General features: G+C 53.7%; 1 protein-coding gene across 1 annotated transcript in view; it reads right to left on the bottom strand.

The window, feature by feature from the left end:
* Positions 1–759: 759 nt before the first annotated feature.
* Positions 760–23,211, bottom strand: part of EPHA10 (EPH receptor A10) — a 39,608-nt gene continuing 17,156 nt past the window's right edge. Inside the window, exons 6-17 of the mRNA XM_045548230.1 lie at positions 19,750–19,883; positions 16,889–17,060; positions 12,269–12,377; positions 6,877–6,938; positions 6,619–6,744; positions 4,428–4,613; positions 3,969–4,030; positions 3,536–3,739; positions 3,068–3,217; positions 2,673–2,866; positions 1,939–2,094; positions 760–1,765 (exon numbers count right to left, since the gene is read on the bottom strand). Of these exons, the coding sequence (XP_045404186.1) occupies positions 1,651–1,765; positions 1,939–2,094; positions 2,673–2,866; positions 3,068–3,217; positions 3,536–3,739; positions 3,969–4,030; positions 4,428–4,613; positions 6,619–6,744; positions 6,877–6,938; positions 12,269–12,377; positions 16,889–17,060; positions 19,750–19,883 (1,670 nt within the window). The 3' untranslated portion in view covers positions 760–1,650. The remainder of the gene's footprint in view (positions 1,766–1,938; positions 2,095–2,672; positions 2,867–3,067; positions 3,218–3,535; positions 3,740–3,968; positions 4,031–4,427; positions 4,614–6,618; positions 6,745–6,876; positions 6,939–12,268; positions 12,378–16,888; positions 17,061–19,749; positions 19,884–23,211) is intronic.

The raw sequence follows: 23,211 nt of genomic DNA, 5'->3' as shown, positions 1-23,211 counted from the left end.
CCAACCTTTCGGCTCTTTCCCTCTGCTCAGACTCCTCTTGTCCTAGGCCTACCATCATCTCAGCTGCTGCAAACTCCACTCATCCCAAGCAAAGCACCGCCCCCTGCCACCTGCAAGTCCCTGTTCAACTTACACCTGAGCTGAGAAGCCTTTCTTGACAGCCCCCAATATACACACATCAAGACACTGTCCATCTGCCCCTGCAGCCCACCCTCCCACTGACCCCGGAGAACTCCTGCAGGGTGCTGGGGGAAGGTCCCCTTGAATTGCCCGTTAGTACCTGAGCTCATCTCCCCACCTAGTCTGAGCCCTCCGAGGGCAGGCTGTGTCTCATTCACCTCTTTCCTCCACCCCTCGTCTCCTTCCCACCGGACTCAAACACACAACCAAGCAGAGCAGGCACGTGTCATTGATGGGGGGTCGGGGGAGGCCTGGACTAATGCAGGCCCCGAGGCCTCATCCAGACCCAGCTGCCTTCCTGCCACCCTGCAAAGGCCCTGGCTTCCTGATCACCACTGCTTCCGGGCACCCTTGTAAGTAAGGAACTCTGGAGTCAGCTCAGCACAACCACTTCTGCAGTGCTTGGGAGGAGCCAGAGGGAGAGACCTCCACGGAGCCTGGGTAGTGCCAAAGAGCAGAGCTTGCCAGGGAGCCACCCCTAGAGGATCTCTGGGCTGCACAGGGAGGAGTGCTGGTGCCACAGGGCAAGACCAAGGCTCTCCAGAGCCAGCCTCGTCCCTTTCTGACCACAGCCCTGGCCTTGACTCCCCATCTGTGCCCTGGGGGCTAAAGCAGCCGGGCAGAGAAGACCCCGCTCTGTCTCCTCTTCACCGTCCCCCAAAGCTGGAGAGCAAAGCTCTTGGGGACCTGGGGAGAAGATGTCCCTTCATGCTCTTCCCAAATGTCCCAGCCACTCAGTTCATAAAAGGAATGCAAATGGGGGCCTCGTGGGCCCAGGGAGCACCAGGGCCTTGTCCTGGCCAGGACTCTTGCCCTCACCCGGAACTGTCAGCCAAGGCAAGGACAAGCAGAAATCGGCTCCTGAGTCTCGGGCCCTTGGGGTCCAGCCCTGGAGCTCAGCACCGTCTGCACCTGCCTGGGCCTTGACCAGAATCCAGCAGGCCCCGCCAAGGCACAGGGAGAGAAGGACCTGCCCCTCCAGCCCAGGCTCCCAAGCCTGGGCTGCCAGGCAGCTGTGGTCACTGCCAAGTTGGATAGGAGCCCCCGAAGGACCCACACCATCTGACTGGCCAATGGGTCCGTGGAAAAAGGGACACCCCCTGGGGTAGGCCCCAGCCCCCATTGGGTGTGGAAGACAGAAGGGCATGAGCCAGGGCATTTTAAATCTACTGTCTCCTGACCCCAGCCCTGCCCCAGCTGTCTCTGAAACCCTGAATTTCCTCCCGTTGTTTTCTCAGGGGTCCTCCTCAGGGATTGGAACCTCTTTTCCGGGGACACTGAGTTAGCAGAGGTGTTCAGACTGGGGAAAACAGGAGGAGCAGGCAGTGAGGGGGGGAAGCCGTGCCCCAAACCAGCTCCGGGCCCAAGACGAGGAAGAGAGTGCTCACTCCCACACAGGTGGAGCGCAGCTTGCCAGGGTCCTCCGGCAGGGCTGGGGGCCTGGCCCCCACCAGAATAGTGGGGGCCTGCTCACACCTGCACCCCCTGGCCCTGCAGCTGGAGAACTCGGGCCTGCAGGGCGCTGATCCCGCTGAGAAGGGCCTCTCGATGTTCGGACGAAGAGATGCCCAGGTTCACCAGGTCCCTGGAACGAGGGCTGGTCACACCCAGCAGCTCAGCCCCATCCTCTGCGCTCCCTCCCCTTCTCTAGCCAGGGAAGGGCCCAGAATCAGGACAGGCTGGGGCTTCCCATGTGGGCAGGGGCAGGTCTCTGGCATTCCCAAGCCCCAGCCCTTGACCTTGGCTCCTTGGACTCACTGGGCGGTCATCTCGGCCACAGCCTCCAGGCTCCCGTAGCCAGCTGCAGTGAAGCTGTCCTTATAACGGCACAGGTCCAGGGCCTCCAGCCACGCGCCCACGGAGCCAAAGGAGGGGAAGGTGGAGAAGGCACGGTCCGCCAGCGGGGTGGGAGGCCTGGGGACCAGAGGAGCTGTGGTCAACCAACAGCTGGCATCTGGGGCCAGGACTGGCTGCTCTTCTGAGGAAAGGCCAGCTGCGGAAGGGCAGCAGAGGGTGGGCGGCCAAGCCCAGGGGCTGGGCCTGGCTCGAGTGGGCACCATGCGGCCCCAGAAGGAGTGAGGGTTTCAGATCCTCAGGCAGGTGAGGGCGGGGCCAGTTAAAGGTACTGGGAGTATCTGGGACAGTCTGGGGTTGGGGCATGCCTAGAACAGGTTGGGAGGCGACCCAGATCTGGAGCAACTAATATTAATTTCACTTATTTGACTTATTGGAAACACAAATTTGTTAGGACTATAACCAAATACATTTATCCAGCCAGTGGTCACAATGCCCAGAATATGTGGGGCAAAGGCCAGGACAAGTTGAGGTGACTAAGATGGAAGTGAGGTGAGACGTGCCTGAGGCAGGTGGGAGCGTTAGATCCACCTGGGACAACTGGGGGAGGACAGACGGGGGGACCATACTTGGGACAGTTGGGAGACACAGGCGAGAGGCTGGCTCACGTGGTGCGGCTGGGCTGGACGGGAATGTACCTGGGACAGGTGGTCGTGGCACACTTCGGGGCTTCTGGGTCCTGCACCATCTTGCTCAGGATGCTGTGGATCTGGGAGAACCTGGGCCGCTCGCCTGGGTCCTTCCGCCAGCAGTCAAGCATTAGTCGGTGCAGCGGCGCGGGGCAGTTCCTGGGGGGTGGCAGCCGGAAGCCGTCCTCCACAGCCTTGATCACCTGGGCCGCGGGGGACGGAGGCTTTAGGATCCCGGAGACACACACACACCATCCCAAGGAGGATCCAGGCAGTGGCCAGGCGGCACGGGAAGCAAGTAGACAGGAAAGAGAAGGGGCGGAGCTAGGAGGTCGAGGGTCAATGGGCAGAGGTCAGAGGGAAGAGGCTCGGAAGGCAAGGAGCTGGAGCCACGGGTCACTCACATCTTGGCCAGACATGTCCCAGTAGGGCCGCTCCCCAAAGGCCATCACCTCCCACATGAGGATGCCGAAGCTCCACACGTCACTGGCGGAGCTGAAGTGACCAAACTGGAGCGTCTCAGGGGCAGCCCACAGCGCCGGGCTCCGGCCACTCTGCGGGTGGGCGGGCAGGTCAGGGCAGGGAGGAACGAGGTCCCACGCAGGTGTCCCCTCCCCACCGAGCCCCAGATCCAGGCCCACCTGTCATGCTCCCAGGCGACCCCCACTCCCAGCTTCACACCTGGGAAGGCACACAAGCTGACCACGCGGTGGTGTCCACTCTGGCATCCATTCAGGACCGACCGGGGGCAGGGGCCGGGTGGGGGAGTGACCTGACACAGCAGGGATGGGAGCGGAAGGGGGGAGACGGGGGCTCCAGGGCCGCTGGGTGGGGAGCAGGAAGAGCAGGCTTGGCTGGGGAGGGGCCCTCACCATGGTGGTGTACACAGCCTCTGCCCGGTCCCGGGGGCCCCGCCCGAAGCCAGAGATCTTGCAGGTGAGGCCGCTGCTGACCAGCACTCGACGGGCCGCCAGGCCCCGGTGAACGTAGCCCATCTCCGACAGATACTTCATGGCTGACGCCAGCCCGGGCAGCAACCCCACCAGCTGCCCAGCCACCAGTTGCCCCTCGTGCCGCTGTGGAGGGAGGAAACCGAGGCTGGGGCTGCGCTCTCGGATCCCCTGGTGCTGTATGACACCAGGGAAGTCACCTAGCCCTCTCTGGGCTCCACTTTACCCTGTGACTACCAGGTCAGCCTGCCCAGTGGGGACGATGCCAATTCCAAGCCCCACCAAAGAGAAAAGTGAGGGACCTCCGTTTTAGAGAATGACATGGTTGGTAGCTCCCTGGCCCTAGGCCACTCACCCTGAGGAAGCCATCCAGGGCCCCCAGGCTCAGGTACTCGGTGACGATCATCAAGGTGCTTCCTGTGCCCAGGGATGGGGAACACACACATGATAAGCGGTCTGCCCCACCCTGTGTGCACACGTGCTGCCCACAGGGGCCCCAGACTAGGCCTGGAGAACCAGAACCACGGCCAAGCTCCCTAATCCTGCATCCTCCTGCCCGGCCCAGGGTCCCCTATGCCAAGGAATAGAAGAGGAGGAGTCTGTACGAGGACAAAGGCCAAGGTCAGGAGGTGCAATGAGTCTATTAATAAACATTATCCAGGGTCAGTGTGATCCACCCCCACGAGTGTCATGACGAGTCAGAAGGTCATTCTGGGTCAGAGTGGCCCCTCCAGAAGAGTGAAAGCAAGCTGAGGTCCCCGGGGGTGAGCCCCCCCCATGGCTGAGAGAAGCATGCTGGAGCACTGGGCCCTACCTCGGGTGACGACACCCTCCAGCCGCACGATGTGGCTATGGTCGAACTGTCCCAGTGTGAGGGCCTCAGCCAGGAAGCTGAGCCTCTGCGAGTCGGAGGAGCCGTCCCTCAGCGTGTGCACGGCCACGGGGAGCTCCTGGCGGCCGGGGAGCTGCAAGCAGCCGCAGCACAGCTCCCCAAACCGCCCTATGGGGAAACAGCACTTCAGACACCCCCTGGAGGCCACCACCCAGGAGCTGGGCAGGCTGAGCAGAGGAGACAGTGACCCTGGATCACAGGCTGTCCTGAGTTCAAATTCTGGTAAACTGGCTCCCTGACACATTTCAGACCAAGGACAGTCCAGGGGACCTGTCAGATAACTGGGCCTCTGGGCCTGGGAGCCCAGACGCTTTGCTGTGGGTAAAGGTTGTAGAACCCTGGGGCAGGGAGAGGAGCCCAGAGGGTGTTCTGGGGGACATGTGGGCGACAGGTATGGGGAAAGGGGACTCCGGAAGGAGAGCAAAATGGTGTTTATTGGGCTCAGGGTGCAACCCGAGGGGCCTACAACATTAACCTGAACCTGAGGGCAGTTTGTAGGTTGCAAGGGGAACACTGAAGATACGGAAGGGGGCATGGTGTGTCTGAGGGGGAACAGGAATTGGAATATACCCTGAGGGGACACCATAAGTATAAGGATTTGGCTGGTATATGGGAGGAGGAGGCCCTGAGGAAGAAGAGGGAGCAAGAATGTTTCTGGGAAGGGAAGGAGATAGGATTTCTTGGGAGGGAGGACCCATAAGAACTGGATCCACACACGTTTCTGAGAAGGGACAAGAAGAAAGCAGAGGGGCTTTGGTAGTAGTTGCTACAGGCAGGGATGTGCTCGAGGGGGATCCTGAGATGCGTGCAGGTCACTGGGGAAGGGTAGGGCTGGGGAAGCACCAAAACCAGTGTTGGTTTTGTCGTCACTGGGTTTGGTTTTAAGCAAGAAATAGACAACAGCCAGGATGATCAGAGAAAGCTGAGGCTACTGACACCCACCCGGTTAGCCACGCTACTGTGGCTTTCCCTTCCCGGAGAAAGGAAAAGACCCAAAGGGAGAGGTTGGACACTATATGTGAAAAAATAGAGGATTTCAGATTGTCTAATTACAAAAGGCAACTTCTATAATCTTTAAAAATAAAGGCTTTTGTCATTTAGTTCTTTGGTTGGTATAATTCTAAAACGCTTCAATCTTAAGTTTCTCTTATTTAAAAATGATACTTAATAAGATTAAGATGTCATTTTCATAAACCTAAGTGGTTTTTAAGAAAAAAAAATTCTGGTAAACTGAGGACCAGCAGTGTGATCTCTGATCACATCTCTTTCCCTCTCTCGGTCTCAGTTTCCTTCTCTGTGAAACAGGGACTCCTCCCTGTCGGCCTCACAGGTTTCCAGGCCTCAGAGAGAGGATGCTGCACAAGCCAGTGCACCAAAGCCCATCAAACCCAGTGTGAGTCAGGACAGAGGACGATGACATCCATTCTGTCACACTGCCCCTTTCTGGCTTCTGTCCAGCAGGTCTGGCAATAGTGTCAGGACAGTGTCAGATTCCTGGTGAAACGGGCTGCCTTCTCTGAGCACAGGAGACTGAGGGTTTGCAGACAGGAAGAGAAGCAGCAGACTGACCCTTGGAAAGCTCCCACCTACTATGAGCCGGCCCTGTGCTGGGCTGCGAAGTCCCTACACCAGCCCCCTGTGAGGCAGATATGCCCATTTCACAGACAAGAAACTGAGGCTCCGAGCAGAAGGGGGACACGCCCCTGATTACACACTGGTCAGTGTAGAGCCGGGACTACAACTCAGGTGTGTCTGCCCCCCAAGCTTGCAAAGGCCCCTGCCCACTAAGTTACCAGTGGCCGTCGGCAGAGGCCAACCATGACAGGCCTGAATGGAGAAGTCTGAATGGAGAGTGACGCTGAGGTCTGGGAGAGGGTAGGAAGGCAGACCCTGCCGCCTCCCTCTTCCCTGAAATCTGGTGGGCCAAGGCCTTTCTTCGTGGAGGCGGGGCTTCCAGGAATGGGCGGGGATTTGGGTGGAGGCGGGGCGGTTCCGGGATGGGAGGAGGCGGGGCTTTCAGAAATGGGCGGGGCTTTAGGTGGAGGGGGCTTCCGGGGTGGAGGTGGGGACAGGGCAGGGGCGGGGCCTATACGGCGGGTGGGGCGGGGCTTGCCTGCTCCCAGGCTCCTCTCCAGAGTGACGCTTTTCGCATCCAGCTCTTTGGCAAACAAAAGCACTGCTTGCAGCGGGTCCCCGCAGCTCTGGGGGTCCAGGAACGTGCGACGTGTCGGGACTTTGACTGGGAGAGAAAGAAATGAGCCTGAGGCGAGGGTCCTCCATCTTCGGGGTGGGACAGTGGCAGCGAGGAAGAGGGATGAGGAGCGAGGTAGGGTGGAGCCCGCCCCTCCCCAGCTGGGCCCGGACAACTCACAGTGGAAGTACAGCTCCTCTTCATCGCCGGCGTCCCCATCTCCTTTGCCATAACTGCAGGGCCTGGGGGAGGGGTGTGCAGAGTCCTTCTTTCAGCCAGGCCACCCCAGCGCTTCACGAGCACTGAGGGCGGGCAGCACCTCTCTGTCCCTTCGAAAAGACAAAGTCTGTGCCCCAGGGGAGGGACGTTCTTGTCCAGCTGGTTTGAAAGCTTCTCCCCACAGCACGTGTACAAGGCGAGCCCCAGACCTAACCTTCCCCACGGCCAACATTTCTACCTATTTTCACTTCCACACACCATGAAAATTCTTGCAACTCCGGTGGCATCCGATCCACACCCCTGGCTGCAAGCCCCCTCTGGTGTGGTGAAAGAGGGTGAATAAGACAGGCAGACCCTGCACTTAGGGATGGCTTCTGGTCTGGTTCGGAAAGGGAATACGGAGAGTTAACTATAAGGCCACTCACAGGTCCCCAGCAAAGGAGGAGAGCCGTGCACTGTAGGGACAGAAGGACCTGACCTGGTCTGAGGCCTTCGCCCACAGCCTCCTGAGACAGAGGCAGCCATGGGCCAAGGACTGCATCAGAGTAAACAAAGCCACAGGCTGGCATGTGGGGACCCCTGAGGCAGGGCCTTGCTAGCCCAGATGAAGACTTTAGCTTTTATTCTGGGAGCAGAGGAGAGCCCCTGAGGGGTTTGAGCAGGGGACTGCCACAATTTAATTTGCATTTTAGAAAGAGTGCTGCTGAATGGAGGCTTCTGCTGTTGTCCCAGCTTGGACAGAGGCAAGAGGACTAGAGTGACATGAAGGTGACAGGGGCCACAGGGCTTTGAGATTGCTGGATGGCAAAAAGGGAGAGGGAAAAGTTGCTCAGCAGAGTTTAAGATGGTGCCATTTACCAAGACGGAGAGACACAAAGTTCACCTTTAGGCATTCCAGCTCCTGGGGCCTGTGGGCTAAGCAGGGAGGATCGCTGAGCAGGCAGTTAGACGTGTGGGTGTCTGGAGCCTGGAAGAGCGGTCTGCTCTGAAGATACAAATTCAGGAGCCATGAGCATTGCCCAGAGGCAGGATGGAGTCTGAGAAGAGGGATAGGAAGAAGGCTGAGAAACCCCAACATTTCGAGGTTGGCCAGAGGAGAAAGAAGCCACGGAGGAGAACACAAAAGAACTGCCAGAGAATAAGGAAAACAGAAGGGAAATTGGGGGCAGTGACATCACAGAGACCAAGGACAGAGAACATGGAGGGGGGATGATGGGGAGAGAGATCACGTGAAGGCACAAAGAGGAGGGACTAAGGGAAGACTTTGCAAAAGTTTTCAAAAGAGATAGGATCCCATTTCGACACCAAGGGGAAGGAGTAGCAAGGCTGTTGCATAGGACGAAGTGGCCCTGGGAGGGCGCTGACAGCCTGGGCTCCTCCACTCAGGAGCTCCGGGAATGGGTGGCTCAGTTTCTCTTTAATAAAATCAAGATAAAGACAGCCTGGCCTCACATCAGCATTGCAGATTGCTTACTAAGCCTCGAGATATGTTAGAATTATGTTGGGGAGAAGGGGACATTATAAGTATTAGGTCATTAAATATGAAATATCTGATTTCAAATCAAAAGTGTAGTTTATTATATCGCAAACAAGAAGCAGTACAATTAATCAAAGTATGTACCTAAACTATTGACACAACTTTGCTATCTTTTTTTTTTTTTTTTGAGACAGAGTCTCACTCTGTTGCCCAGGTTAGAGTGCTGTGGCATCAGCCCAGCCCAGCTCACAGCAACCTCAAACTCCTGGGCTCAAGCAATCCTTCTGCCTCAGCCTCCCGAGTAGCTGGGACTACAGGCATGCGCCACCATGCCCGGCTAATTTTTTCTATATATTTTTAGTTGTCCAGCTAATTTCTTTCTATTTTTTTAGTAGAGATGGGGTCTCGCTCTTGCTCAGACTGGTTTCGAACTCCTGAGCTCAAAGGATCCACCCGCCTTGGCCTCCCAGAATGCTAGGATTACAGGAGTGAGCCACCACGCCCGGCCAGCTTTGCTATCTTAACGGTAGCTTGTTTATGCCAGCAGTAAAAAAAAAAAAAAAAGGCTGAAGAACGAGTGGTGATGAAATTGTGAAGCTGTTCTCCACAGCTTGCTGAGAATTGAATATTTTTCCTTGTAAGAAGTGGCCCAAAGCCCGGAAGAGTGGTAGCCAGTTGGTGCAAGTTCTGGCGAATAAGGTGGATGATAAAGAGTTTACAAATCCAGCTTCTATAGTTTGAGCAGCGTTGTTTGCATGACATGTGATCTTGCAAGAGGATTGGCCTGTTTCTACTGACCAATCTTGGCTGTTTAATCACAAGCATCCTCATCATTTCATCCAGTTGGCTGCAACAGACATTTGCTATAATCAACTGAGTTTTCATGAAGCCATAGTGCATAATACCAGCACTGGACCAAACAGACACCATTAGCTTTGATGAATACTCAGTTTTGGGCTGTGTTTCGGCACTTCATCTTTATCCAACCATTGTGTTAAATGCTTGTGATTGTCAAAAAGAATCAATTTTTCATCACATGTAACAATACGGTGTAGAAATGGTTCGCCTTTATGTTGTGACAACAAAGAAAGGCAAGCTTTGAAACCATTTCTCTTCTGATGCTCATATAATTCACATGGAACCCATCTGTCCAGGTTTTTTACCTTGCCCATTTGTTTCCAATGGTCCAATATCGTTGGAATACTAACATCAAACCTTGCTGCTAATTCACGCATAAGTTGAGATGGATTTGCTTCCACTACAGCTTTCAGCTCATCATTATCCACCTTGGTGGGTGCAGGTCACCCACATGGCTCATTTTCAAGATTAAAATCACCAGAATGGAACTTCTCAAACCATCGATGTACTGTGTATTTATTAGCCACATCCTTCCCAAACACTTTGTTGATATTTCGAGTTATCTGTGCTGCATTGGTTCCATGACAAAATTCATATTAAAAAATAACATGAATTTTTTACTTATCCATGGTTTCAGAAAAATTCCTCTAAAAAATTCTGAAAGATAATCACAAGCCAAAATGTGCATTTGAAAGAATGAGGATATACCTTCATAAAAAAAAAAAAAAACAAGAAATCTTTTTTTTTTTTTTGAGATAGTCTCACTCTGTTGCCTAGGCTAGAGTGCCGTGGCGTCAGCCTAGCTCAGAGCAACCTCAGACTCCTGGGCTCAAGCAATCCTACTGCCTCAGCCTCCCGAGCAAGCTGGGTCTACAGCCATGCGCCACCATGCCTGGCCAATTTTTTCTATGTATATTTTTATGTATGTATTCTATGTCCATATAATTTCTTTCTATTTTTAGTAGAGACGGGGTCTCCCTCTTGCTCAGGCTGGTCTCAAACTCCTGAGCTCAAACGATCCGCCCGCCTCAGCCTCCCAGAGTGCTAGGATTACAGGCGTGAGCCACAGCGCCCAGCCATGAAATCTTAAAGTGAAATGTCAGAGATATCAAGTGTCAAACTTGGTACTTAAGGAAATCGGACATTCCCATACTTAATAACCTAATAATAATGAGTTTTCAAGATGGCAAGAAGGGTAGGGTTCCTTCTAGGTAGAAGGACTGAACCTGGCCTTCCTAGGAGGAGGCACCGCCCCTAGAGCAAAGGAGGAGAGACTGGGCGCAGAGGCAGGCAGCTGTGCGGATGGGTGGGGAGAGTTGACAGCAGGTGCAATGAGAGCAGGCTGCAAGGACAGGCGTCCCCAGGCCCAAAGAAGAACTGGATTAAGCACTCGAGGGTAAGGCAGCTGTCGGGGTGGGGGGTGGCCCAGAGGCCAGGCGAAACAGAAGAAGGGGTCCTTCCAGATGGCATGGGGTGGAACAAGCTGTCCAACAGCTACTGAAGTCACCCCAGGGAGAGACAGGACTTCTGTGAGTGAGGGAACATCCAAGAGAGATGGGCAGAGGTGAAGTGGGGAAGGCTGAGTGGAGGGAGGAAGGACAGAGGGTGCATGGTAAGGAAGAAAAGAGAAGCTTCCACTAGGCCACACAGTCTAGTGAGAAGGGAGTGAGCCGGAGCCAACCGGAGAGGGAGGGACACTGGAGGTGAGGACACTGCAGAGCAGGCACCGCAGGGACATGGAGCGAGGGCACGGTGGTGTGCTGGGCTGGAGGAGTATGCCCCTCTACCCCCCAGCACCAGACCGGGCTGCTTCTCCCCATTTCAGTGCAGCTGGATTTGGGGCAGGTTTTGAAACCCGCCACTGGCTTACCCTGCCTGCTCCAGTGCACCTGTCTCCAAGGCCCTGCCAGGCAGCTGCTCCCATCCTGCAGAGCCTCTGCCCAGAGGACACGTTCCCTGTTCACTTCCCTCCCCTTTCCTACTCTGCCTTCCACAGCCCGTAAGCTCAAAGCCAGGACGGGACCTCTCAGCACCTGTCCATCCTCTGCCAACAGGTGCAGCACATGGACCTTCAAGATCCATGGGGAAGGAGCACCCTACTCTGTCCTGCCTTCCAGATTCTCCGGGCCCAGGCACGGCTGGCTCCCAGACTGGCAGGACAGCGTCTTCTCCTCACTTTCAGGGCTTCATTGGACAAGCAAACAGCCCATGCCAAATGAATGCTCCCTGTCCCTCCAGCACACAGGCGGCTCCAGGATGCTGAGACTTGCAGAGGGGGTTCCCCAGCCCGCACATCTCTCTCCTCTGTGCCCCCCACTCCAGCCCATCTCATGCAGACTTTCCAACCTCTCCAGTCTGCCGACCTCAGCCCAGCTGGTACCCACCTGGGTGCCTCTGTACGCAGCAGAGTGACGCCCTGGGGAGAAGGGGGGATAAATGCCAGGAGGCCCCTGCTGTTTGCAAAAGGACTGGAATCTTCTCCCAGCCAGATTCAGCCAGACTGAAGCTCTATCTACATCTTCGCCCTCCTCCCACTCCGCTTGCCCTGCCCACCCTCCTGCAAGCTTCTTTCTGCTGGGGGAGGGGGAGGGGTTTCTGGCTTATGAAGTCCCCTCCCCTTTCTCCCCTTCCCACGCACATGTAAACACACAATTTCTGCCGGTCTTCCCTTTCCTTGTGTTCAAGGGCCTCAGGATCCCTTGAGGTCAGGGGCTGGGGGCCTCTGAGCGCCTCAGGAGAATCCTAATCACACTGGAGCAGCCGGAGCTTGGTTCCATCCTCAGCGATGCCTTCTGACATTTAATGAATTAAGGAGCTAAATCCCCTTCATCCCAGAGCGGCTGAGCGCTGCAGGGCTGAGAGCTGCAGTGCTGGCTGCAGACGAGCAGTGGGCGGGGGAGGGGCGTATCCGTGCGGCAGTGGGCTTGCAGGTGCAGACAGAGGTGCCAGGGAGCACATGGGAATGTGCACAGGGACATGACCCGCTGGGGCTCACCCAGGCTGGGACCAGCCACCTACCTCCTCCAGATGGCCAGCACGCTCATCACGGAGCCCAGGACAAGGAGGGCCGAGATGGTCACCACAGTGACGACAACTGCAGGGCTCTGGCCCCTGGACCCCGAGGCAGCTGGGAGGAAAACCACAAGGTTGAGGCAGGCAGAGGACCAGACTTCTGGGCAAGCACCAGGACAGACTCCTGTTCTCACGGGAGGACTCCACGGCACCTCTGCACTGGGCACTGCCTCCCGGAAGCAGACGGACCAAGGCAGCCCCACTGACCACAGTGGCCCCTGCAGTCCCAAGAGCTTCCTCTGCTCCCAGGCCAGGGCACCCCCACCGCAGCCCAGCTCTGAGAGAGAGGAGGAGTCCAGACAGACAGGGCCAGGCCTCCCTTCCTTTTCGATGACAATGAGAGAGGCCTCTGCTCTGAGTACCCCGTCCCTAATGCAGACCGTTCACCACCAATAACAAAAAGAGCTAACATGAAATGCACACTTACTCCATTCAAGACACCAGGCTATGTGCCTCAACTATATTACCTTGTTTCATCATCACAATGACCCAGTAAGGTATTGCTGTCTCCATTTTACAGCTGAGGACACTGGGGTTGAAAAGAGTTATGTTGTCATTCATCCAAGGTCACATAGCTAATAAGTGGTGACCCTAAGATTTGAACCTGACTCCAAAAGCCTCTGCCTTATTCCAAAGCCTCTACTTTGAACTATTTCTCCAAGAGAGGGGTCCAGAGGACCCTTGGCTCTCAGCCCTACCCATCCATCCACCCAACGTATGTGCCACGCTGGCACTAGTACCAGGGAGACAGTGATGAATGAGGCAGAGTCCTTGCCCTGGAGGAGTGCACAGACCCGTGAGGGAGACAGAAACAAAAATCGTAACTGTAGAATGAAAACAGAAACAGAGAAATGGACAGAGCTGAGCAGAGGCACAACAATTTCATCCTAAAACCAATGAGGAAGACTTCACAGAAAAGGTGTCATCTGAACTGGAACTGAAAGATGGGAAGTGTTTTTGATGGTGCTTAGATGCACATGCTGGGTCTGAAAATGGCAAGTGGTCCCACATGGCTGGAAAACATGCTGCAGGAAGGCAGAGTGGCAAGACACGCAGCTGGAGGGTGGAAAGATGGAGGGAACTCAGGGAGACAGAACCCGGAGGGCCCTGAAAGCTAAGCTAAGGAGTAGGAACTTTGTCCTGTGGGTGACAGGGAGCCTGGGAGCAGTGGACAGAGTTCATGGCCCAAGAAGAAAAGGAATGAGGGTACCTGCTGAGTTGGGGGTGAGAATGGAGGGCAGGTGCTGGAGAGAGGTGAAGAGTTGGAGTAACTGTCAAGAATGGGAGCCGGGGCCGAGCGCGGTGGCTCACACCTGTAATCCTAGCACTCTGGGAGGCCGAGGCAGGAGGATCGCTTAAAGTTAGGAGTTGGAGATTATCCTGAACAAGAGCGAGACCCCTGTCTCCACAAAAAAAAAATAGAAAAATTAGCTGGGCGTGGTGGCACACATCTGTAGTCCCAGCTACTCAGGGTCTAAGGCAGGAGCCAAGGAGTTTGAGGTTACAGTGAGTTCTGATGACACCACTGCACTCCAGCCTAGGCGATAGAGTGAGATGCTGTCTCAAAAAAAAAAAAAGAATGGGAGCTGGGCATGGTGGTGCACTTATAGTCCCTGCCACTCAGGAGGCCGAGGCGGGAGGAAAGGTTGAGCCTAGGAGTTCGAGACCACCCTGGGCAACAAAACAAGAACCCATCCCTAAAAAAAAAAAAACCTGGGGAAAGTACTGAGTGGCCCTGAAGACTGAACTGAGATTGGAAAAGTACATCCCTGCAGGCAGCCTCAGCATGGGACAGGAGGAGAAAGAGGATGGCCCACATCTGGGGACTAGCAGGGTGGATGCAGCAAGACATCCAGGGCACGAGGGCTAGCAAAGCCGGTGAGTATTTGTGACAAGATAATCTACAGGGCCTGGGAGAGACGGACGTGGGGCTAGGAGGGGCTGAGAGCCAGGGGTACTGAGGATCCAGACAGCTATCTTTAGGATAGCACAGAGCAAGCAAAGAGGGACAGAAGAAGGAAGAGTTAAAGGCCAAGAACACTAGGGCCAAAAGAGGGCATTCCAGAGCCCAGGGTCTGGCAGGGGGCAGAAGGGGAGCAGAGTTGCCAAGAACTGTTTGATATGGGGCAGCCATGTGGTCACAGAAATGGAGAATGAGATGAAGACACCCTGGGTGGGCATCTCTGAGACAGCCCTCTCGGATCCCTACCCACCCCTCATTCATTCCCTTTGAGTGGGGGCTGGACCTAGTATAACTCACTTCTAATGAATAGAACATGGTAAAAATGATGGGCTGTCATTTCCAAGATTAGGTTATAAAAGACTGTGGCTTGTGTCTTGCTTGCCCTCTTGTGCTCTCACTCACTCACAGGCGCGGAAAGAACCTAGCTGCCCTGCTGAGCAGCCCTAAGGAATGGCACTCCTCTGGCAATAGCCAGCAAGACCTGGACAGGGAGAGGGTCTGTCCCCCAGTTACGCCCTGAGATGACCACAGCCTCAGAGGACACTTTGGCTGCAGCCTTGGGAGAGTCCCTGAGCCAGTATCAGGACTTAGCCAGTGACACCTCGCTAAGCAGCACCCACATTCCTGACCCATAGAAACCAGGAGATAAGAAATGCTTATTGTCGTCAGCTGCTAGGATTTGGGGTCATTTGTTACACAGCAATAGATAACTAACACAGTGGTGAAGCACGACTCTTCATCGAGATCCTGATTTGGGGTCACAGCTCACTGGAAAATATGCTCTGCAGATTGGGAAAACCATTTCCCCGTGGCCAGGGCCATCGCCAGGGGCTGGGGATCTGAGCAGTCTCTGCTCACTGAGAGGCACCAAATCAAGGGAAAGCGTCAGCCCTCCTCAGCTCCCTGCTCCTGCCCCTGCCACGCCCACCCCAGCCTACCCCAGGAGCCTTTGTTCAGATGGCTTCCTCTACCCAAAATGCCCTCCCTGCCCATCTCCCCAGAGTCACATGTTCCCCAGCATTGAAGACATAGCTCTAGGCCAGGCGTGGTGGCTCACGCCTGTAATCCTAGCACTATGGGAGGCTGAGGCAGGCGGATCGTTTGAGCTCAGCAGTTCGAGACCAGCCTGAGCAAGAGCGAGACCCCGTCTCTACTAAAAATAGAAAGAAATTAGCCAAACAACTAAAATATATACAAAAAAATTAGCCGGGCATGGTGGTGCATGCCTGTAGTCCCAGCTACTGGGGAGGCTGAGGCAATAGGATCGCTTAAGCCCAGGAGTTTGAGGTTGCTGTGAGCTAGGCTGACGCCACGGCACTCACTCTAGCCCGGGCAACAGAGCGAGACTCTGTCTCAAAAAAAAAAAAAAAAAGACATATCTCTAATCTCCTCTTCCCAGCACCTGGCCGAGGTCTGACACAGACAGGCATTCAAGGAAGAGATGTGGCCTTCCTTCCCAGAACCAAACACTCTTAACATTTTCCCACCTGCCTTTGGGCTCAGAGCTCTTCCTAGCTTGGATTAGAGTCATGTAGCAGGCTGGAAAGAATTGTTATCTTGACAGCTGGTGCCAGAATGCCTCTTAGGGGGAACTGCCTTTGTTCAGGAAAATCCTTTCGTGAGCTGCTCAGGGTAGAGAGAGGTGAGATCCTGAGGGCTGGCTTGGCAGCAGGCAGGACAACAGGAGAGCTGAACTGCTCTGCACGTGGAGAAAGACTTGTGCGGGGAGCCAGGGGGTGGTGGGCGGTGAGGGGGACTGAACGGGGAGGGAGAAAGGCACAGTTTCACAGAAGAGCCAGAGGTATTTTAAGATCAGGATATTTCATGTTCAGCTTTTTTTTGGTGTTGTTTTCTTTTGTTTTATTGAGACAAGATCTCACTCTGTTGCCCCGGTTAGAGTGCAGTGTCTTCATAGCTCACTGCAACCTCAAACTCTTGGACTCAAGCAAATCCTCCTGCCTCAGCCTCCTGGGTAGCTGGAACTACAGGCACGTGCCACCATGCCCAGCTAATTATTCTATTTTTACTAGAGACAGGATCTTGCTCTTGCTCAGACTGGTCTCAAACTCCTGATCTCAAGAGATCCTCCTGCCTCAGCCTCCCAGAGTGCTAGGATTACAGGTGTGAGCCACTACACCTGTCCTCAATCTTCAGATTTTGTTTTGCTTTGTTTTGATAACAGATTTATTGAGATATAATTCACATACTATGCAATTCACCCAAAGTGTACAGTGCTCATGTTGTTTTGTTTATTGCAGCAGTGCAACCCCTTCATGTCCCTCACCCTTCAGTGCAGTCTGCATCACACTTTAAGGCACAGAGGGGAAAGGAACAGGGTCCTCCCATGTTTGGGTTTCTATCCCAACTGAGTCTCTCTCTAGCTGAACTCCTCTCCCGTGAGCTCCTCCAGGATGGGTAGTCAATCTAATTCATGTCAGGGAACAGGCATTAGTCAGTGGATTCCAGATTCATTAATTAATTAGGCTGTAATTAAACTGTTCCGCAGCCTCCCTTAATTGCACAGACAATTTTCCCCCTCTGCTTGTCTCCCTGCCTCAGCCCCGTGCCAGGTTCTCTCTGCCCAGGTCCCACACATGACTTACCCTCCCCCAGGGTCTGCACTTCAATGCTGGGGTTGAAGCTCTGGGCCTCCCAGGACGGTCCCGGGGAAGCTGCCCGGATCTGAAAGACGTAGCGGGTAGCTGGCTTCAGGTTGGTGACAGTAACCATGGGCACCCCTGTCTTCACTGTGGAGTAAGTCTGTTCACTCTGACCCTGAGGAGAGACCAAGAAGTGAGGCCCAGATCCAGGGCCCAATCCACTCTCTGGGAGATCCATGGGAGAAAAGGACAGGGAGGCAGGAGAAGCACCCTTAGATGAACATAGGTTGGGTGGGGGATGGTCTTGGGGGATTCCAAAGATCTATTCCGTTGGATTCCTGGCCACTCTCCCCAACACAAGTTCCCACCCCACACTAGGTGATACTTGTATCTGAGAACAGCCCCACCTCTGTGCACAAGAAACTTTAGAGAAGATGCTGGACCCTCCTTCTCAGGACTGACAGGATGATGGCCACCAGGGCCTGGCAATCCAGGGTGGACTGGGCCAGAGACCTGGGGACCTGATGCCCTTGGAGGACAGAATAAGATGAGCCCTGACACCCGAGGGCCCTGAGGGCTCACAAGGCTTTTCCTCTCCCTTGGCATCTGATTTTCACAACTGTCCTGGAAGGCACAGAGGACAGCGGTATTAACTAGTTTGTTTGGATAAGGAAACCCAGCTCACAGGGGTAAAGACTGGCCCCAGGCCCACAGCTGGAGGGCCGGAGAAGCAGCTGCTGTCACTGATGAGAGCCCACCCATTCCCAGCTACTGAGCTGGCCCTTCACAGCCCCACCTCCTTCCAGCCTCACAGCAGCCCTGTGGAGTCAGCCTCTGTCTCCTCCTGCAGCGGAGCTCCACACTGAGGGGCTGGGGCGATGCCCTCTCAGTCCCCATAGACCCTGTGCCTTCTGCTCCACGCCATGCTGCCCAACTCTACCTCCAGCACATCTGATAGCATGTCCTAGAGAAGCTCCTCCCATCATTTCGTCTCTGCCCATACCTTATTACAGCCCCGCCACGCCCACAGCCCCCAGAAGGGCACCCTCGCCCCTGATATTCTGTGGCCCCAGTTCTCTGGCCATGGTATTCGGGAACCAGGGCAGACTTGGACTCAAGCTGGGCCAATCGGAATCTCCCTTACAGGCATCTGAACAATCCACTGAAAAGACCTGTGAGGTGGGGCAGGCTAGGGGCAGGGAGGAGGAGGCAGCAAGGCTGCCACCCTGGGTGCCATGATGTGCATAGGCAAGCCCCTCTGCAGAGGAGGCTGGACTGGGGTGCAGAGAGAGGCTAAGGCGAGAGGAGCCGTGGCTCCAGAGGGGAGCTCCCCAACACCCACCCAGGCCTAGTGACCCAGCGGTGCCTCTGATCAGTGTGCTCCATGACATCTCCCTTCCAAACATAGCCTCTTTTGTACTTGCTCCTCTTTTTGAGGGTTTTTGTGCCCAGCAAATTCATACTCCTTCCCTGACTAAGGGCCTGGGAGCATGCACCCACCTCAGCCTTGGGACTCTTGTCTATGCTCTGATCCCCAAATGCCAGGTCAGTGAGTCCTTTCTAAGCACCTGCTGCATGCCAAGCTCCTTCCCAGTGTCCTCTGCTACTATCTCCTAAACATCAAGGTTCCTTAGGGCTCTGTCCTGGCCACTCTTCTCAGGCACATTCCCCTCCTAGGTCATCTCCTCCAGTCCCCTGGCTTCTGCTACCATCTCTATGCTAAAGCCCCCAACACACATGCTCTCTCTCTCTCTCTAGCCCAGGCCACTCCCTTGAGCTTCAGACCTGCAAGTCCACCCCACGGCCTGCTGAGTGCTACATGAGCAAAACCAAGTTCAGCCTCTTGCCCCAAGCCTGCCCCTCCCCCGCAGTGGTTCTCCATCTCAGCCAGCAGCACCCCATCCTCTGGGTTACTTGGGTCAAACACCCAGCAGTGGCTCAAAACTCCCTCCTCCTCCCTGTTCACCTCCAGCACTCACACTCTCAACAGACTTCTAGTATTCAAAACTGTTATCTGATTCAGCAAAGAAGTCCCTGTGCCACTGAGGGAAGCTCTGACATATGTAGTGCTGAAGCTGAAAGAGGTGTCATTTTAATGAATATAATTTGCACCAATGTGAGAAACAGTTTAACAGTAGATTACATGTCAGATTTGAAGATAATGAACTTGTGGGGAAAAGAGATAGTGGATTGGGATGAACTCCATTTGTCAAATCATGGCAGAACGGCAACCGTAGACTGACAATGGATACAGGAGGTCAGCAAAAATCAGCAGAAGTAGCCTGTGGGAACCGATTGGCTGGATGGCATCTACATTGAAGAGTATTGTATTTATTTTATTTTTATTGTAAATGATGTGTGACCCATCTTTGATACCAGTAAAATTACAATAATTAATACATTTATTGTTCTGGAGAGCTGGTTGCTAGACACTCACCAGCACACCACCAGACCTAGCAATGTGCTCCCAGGGTCACACATTCTAGTAAAATTAGAAACAATACGATATTTCTGTGTCCTCTTTCTTAACAAGAGTTCTACAAACAGTATGGAGAAGATTCAGCCACACAAAATCTGGCCCAGCCCCCAGAGAAAGCGCTTGGTCAACTGTAAATACCAGGCAAAGCGGTGAGAGTGGAGATACCTGGTGATGGAGGCAGACCTGGGGGAAGAGGAAGAGCTGGAGTCCAGGGTGTGCAGGCAACAGGAAGAAGGGAGAGACTCCAGCGTGGGAGGCCACCTAGGAGACTGGTGGTTATGTTTGGGAGGGAAGTAAGGAGGACTTTTGCTGGGAGGAGGGCGTGAAGAAGAGGAAGCCCCCAGGAGAGGGGGCAGGCTCCAGGTCCCCCCACACCGGCACTCACCTTCTCGAAGTACCGGATCTCGTACTCCGTGGCATTGGCCCCAGGGGCTCCAGCGGGGATGGGCTCTCGCCAGGACAGGGACACACTCTGGGGCTCCACTCGGTCCCTGCGGATCTCATCTTCCTCCCAGGGCACTGAAAGGGAGTAATGTGGGATTCTTCACCTGGACCTACCTACTCTGGGGCAGCGCTGGAGCGGAGGTGGGTTGGGGGATGCTGGAAGGGCGGGGCATGCGGGACTGTGGGCGGGGCTAGGGACCTGGGCGTGGTCTAAGGGGCTGTGCCAGGGGCTAGGGATCAACTGAGGGGCGTGGCCACAGGGGAGAGCATCTCCGTTTCGGTGAGAGCCAGGCAGGCCCCCTACCCGCACAGCCAGACTTTCTCAGGGCTGCCTCCTGCTGCCTCCCCAACCCCTACACCCAGCTTCCCTCAAGGTGGTTGGTTCTAATCCCCCAGGCTCTTTCTACGCTTTCTGTAGTTTTGAAATATAAGACAGCATTTAGAGGCAGGGAAACCAGCTATGTAACTATTCTATTACTAGTGGTCTGGTAAATAGCTAATAGGTTAGCTCTTATTGAGCCATCATAAAAAAATTAAAAAAAAAATAAGAAGTGATACACTCAACAAACTAGAAATAGAAAGAAATCACCCCAACATAATAAAGGCCATATATGAAAAGCCCACAGTGAACATCATATTCAATGGTGAAAGACTGGAAGCTTTCGGTCCAACATGAGTAAAAATGCAAGGATACCCATCCTCACCACTTTTATTCATCATGATACTGGAAGCTCTAGGCAGAGCCATTAGACAAGAAAAAGAAGTAAAAGAAAAAGAGGCCAGGCACGGTAGCTGACACCTGTAATCCCAGCACTTTGGGGGACTGAGGTGGGAGGACTGCTTGAGGCCAGGAGGTTGACACCAGCCTCGACAACATAGCAAGATCCTGTCTCTACAAAAATAAGAAAAATTAGCTGGATGTGATGGCACATGCCTATAGTCCTAGCTATTCATGAGGCTGAGCCAGGAGGACCACTTGAGCCCAAGAGTTTGAGGTCACAGTGAGTTGTGATCATGCCACTGCCCACTGCCTGGGCGACAGAGCAAGACTTTGTCTCTTTTAAAAAAGGGTGACTGGAAGAAACTGCCGAGGGAAAATGCATAGAAAAAGAGGAAAAGCTTTTAGGAAATAAGCCTGAGAAACACCAACATTTAAGAGACAGGCAAAGGAAGAGAAGTTTGAAAAGGAGGAGCCACAGAGGTATGAGAAAAACCAGGGAAGAGTAAAGTCACAGAAGCCCAGGGAAGAGAACATTTAAGAAGGTTCCCTCCTGACTCTTTCGGTTATCAGCTGGTTAGTGATCCATGCTGAGCCTCAGTTATCTCCTGTGTGAAATGGAAACAATGACAACCCCTCCTAGGCTTGCTGTGCGAACTTGATGAAGTAATGCATGTGAAGGGCTCAGCACAAGCTTACCCAGCAGTGTCATGTGCTGAGAAGAGACAGGTAAGATGATGATTCAAAATGCCCATGTGGAGGTTCCTGGTGAGTTCCCAGGACTGAGGAAAGTAGGTGCCAGACAGCAATCGGGCAAGGAAGTGGAGACGGCACACACAGCTCAGTCTTTGCCAAGTGCATGGATGTGGCTTCTAGCCTTAAACGGCATCCATCTAGCAGCCCCCACCCCAAGTCTCTCCCAAATTCCAATGAAAACATAAGCACACAGAAATAGTTGAAAACCTACAACCTCACCATGAACAGGTCTTGACAATTGATCGCCAGAATAGGGGCTGGGATGTGGAGTGGCTTGTTTCTACTTATGATAAAGCCAGTGGAACTAGATCAAAGAGTGGAATTTTGATGAACCCCCAGGCTATGCTGCCCACAGAGTGGCATTGCCTCCCATTCTAAAAATAACTCGAAAAATCCTTTCTTCCTCCCCCCAGTGTCTGACCCTTTAAAAACAGCAAGGTCTTTGTCAACTGGACAATGCACAGCCACCACTCTGCTGCAGAGCTGCTTTTGAAGAAAAGTGCTCTTCCCTATCCCCTGAGGAGTGCCTCTCAGCCTCAATTCACTTCGGGAGGGCAGCTCTCAGAAAAGACCTGGACACAAAGACGAGATGAGTGAGGAAGCATCCTAGGAAGCGACACAGTCCCTTGCAGCTACATACAGATGGGAGGCAGAGATAGGAAGAGCTAGGAATTGTCACTTTTTGAACTACATTTGTTGAAAGCATCGGCCAGCCAGGATATAGAGGTAGGACATGGTTCCCTTTCAGCCCCAAAGAGACACATTAGACGAAAGCCTGATAGGTCCTGAGAATGGAGCTAAAAACTGAGACCAGGCACCTGCTCTCTAGCTGTGGATCCATGATGAGATTCAGCCAACGCCCAAGTGGGCCAAGGGTGCAGCAGACAATATTGGAAACTATTCAACAGCCTTGTCCCCCTTCCCTGCTGGCTGAGCCCAATTATTGATTCAGAGTCTACTGTCTCTCCATGGATGACCTGGGTAAATTCTGGTTGTTCTAAGACATTTGTGTGCATTCATTCCCTTTGCCAAAGACTGGTTTAGGGCTGGGTTTATAATCCAGTTCTGGCCAACAAAAGGAGAAATTAGCTAAGGGATTCTGGGAAAAGTTTCTTGCTTTTAAAAAGATACCCACAGGCTGGGCGTGGTGGCTCAGGCCTATAATCCTAGCCCTCTGGGAGGCCAAGGCGGGAGGATCACTTGAGATTAGGAGTTCGAGATCAGCCTGAGCAGGAGGGAGACCCTGTGTCTACTAAAAATAGAAAAATTAGCCGGGTGTCACGGTCCATGCCTGTAGTCCCAGCTACTCAGGAGGCTGAGGTGGGAGGATTCCTTGACCCCAAGAGTTTGAGGTTGCTGTGAGCTAGGCTGACACCATGGCACTCTAGCCTGGGCAACAGAGCAAGACTCTGTCTAAAAAAAAAAAAAAAATTAGCCAGGCATGGTGGCACATGCCTGTAGTCCCAGCTATGTGGGAGGTTGAGGCAAAAGGATCCCTTGAGTCCAGGAGTTTGAGGTTGCAGTGAGCTACGATGATGCCACTGCACTCTAGCCTGGGTGACAGACCTAGACACAGACAGCCTCCACCAATTAGGTACAAAAGGCTATACAGAGAAAATAGGTGTAGAAGAAAAACAAACAAGATGAGATAAAAATGGAGAAAGTGAGAAAGGCCCTGTATGGAAACTAAAAGTGCATTAGCAAATTTAAAATATTTAAAAGAAAATTCATTACAAATACAAGACATTTTAACAAAATAACAAGCAGAATGGGAAACTTAAACCTTTCCTGTCTTTAGAACATCAAATAGAAAATAGGAAGGAAATAGAAAAACTAAATAAGGTACTTAATTTTATACACAAACATACACAGTCCCCAGCTTATGATGCTTTCACTTAAGATTTTTTTACTTTACAATGGTGTGAAAGT

This window comes from Lemur catta, chromosome 3, assembly GCF_020740605.2.
Source record: "Lemur catta isolate mLemCat1 chromosome 3, mLemCat1.pri, whole genome shotgun sequence".
NCBI lineage: Eukaryota > Metazoa > Chordata > Mammalia > Primates > Lemuridae > Lemur > Lemur catta.
This window is presented reverse-complemented; position numbering and strand designations above follow the sequence as displayed.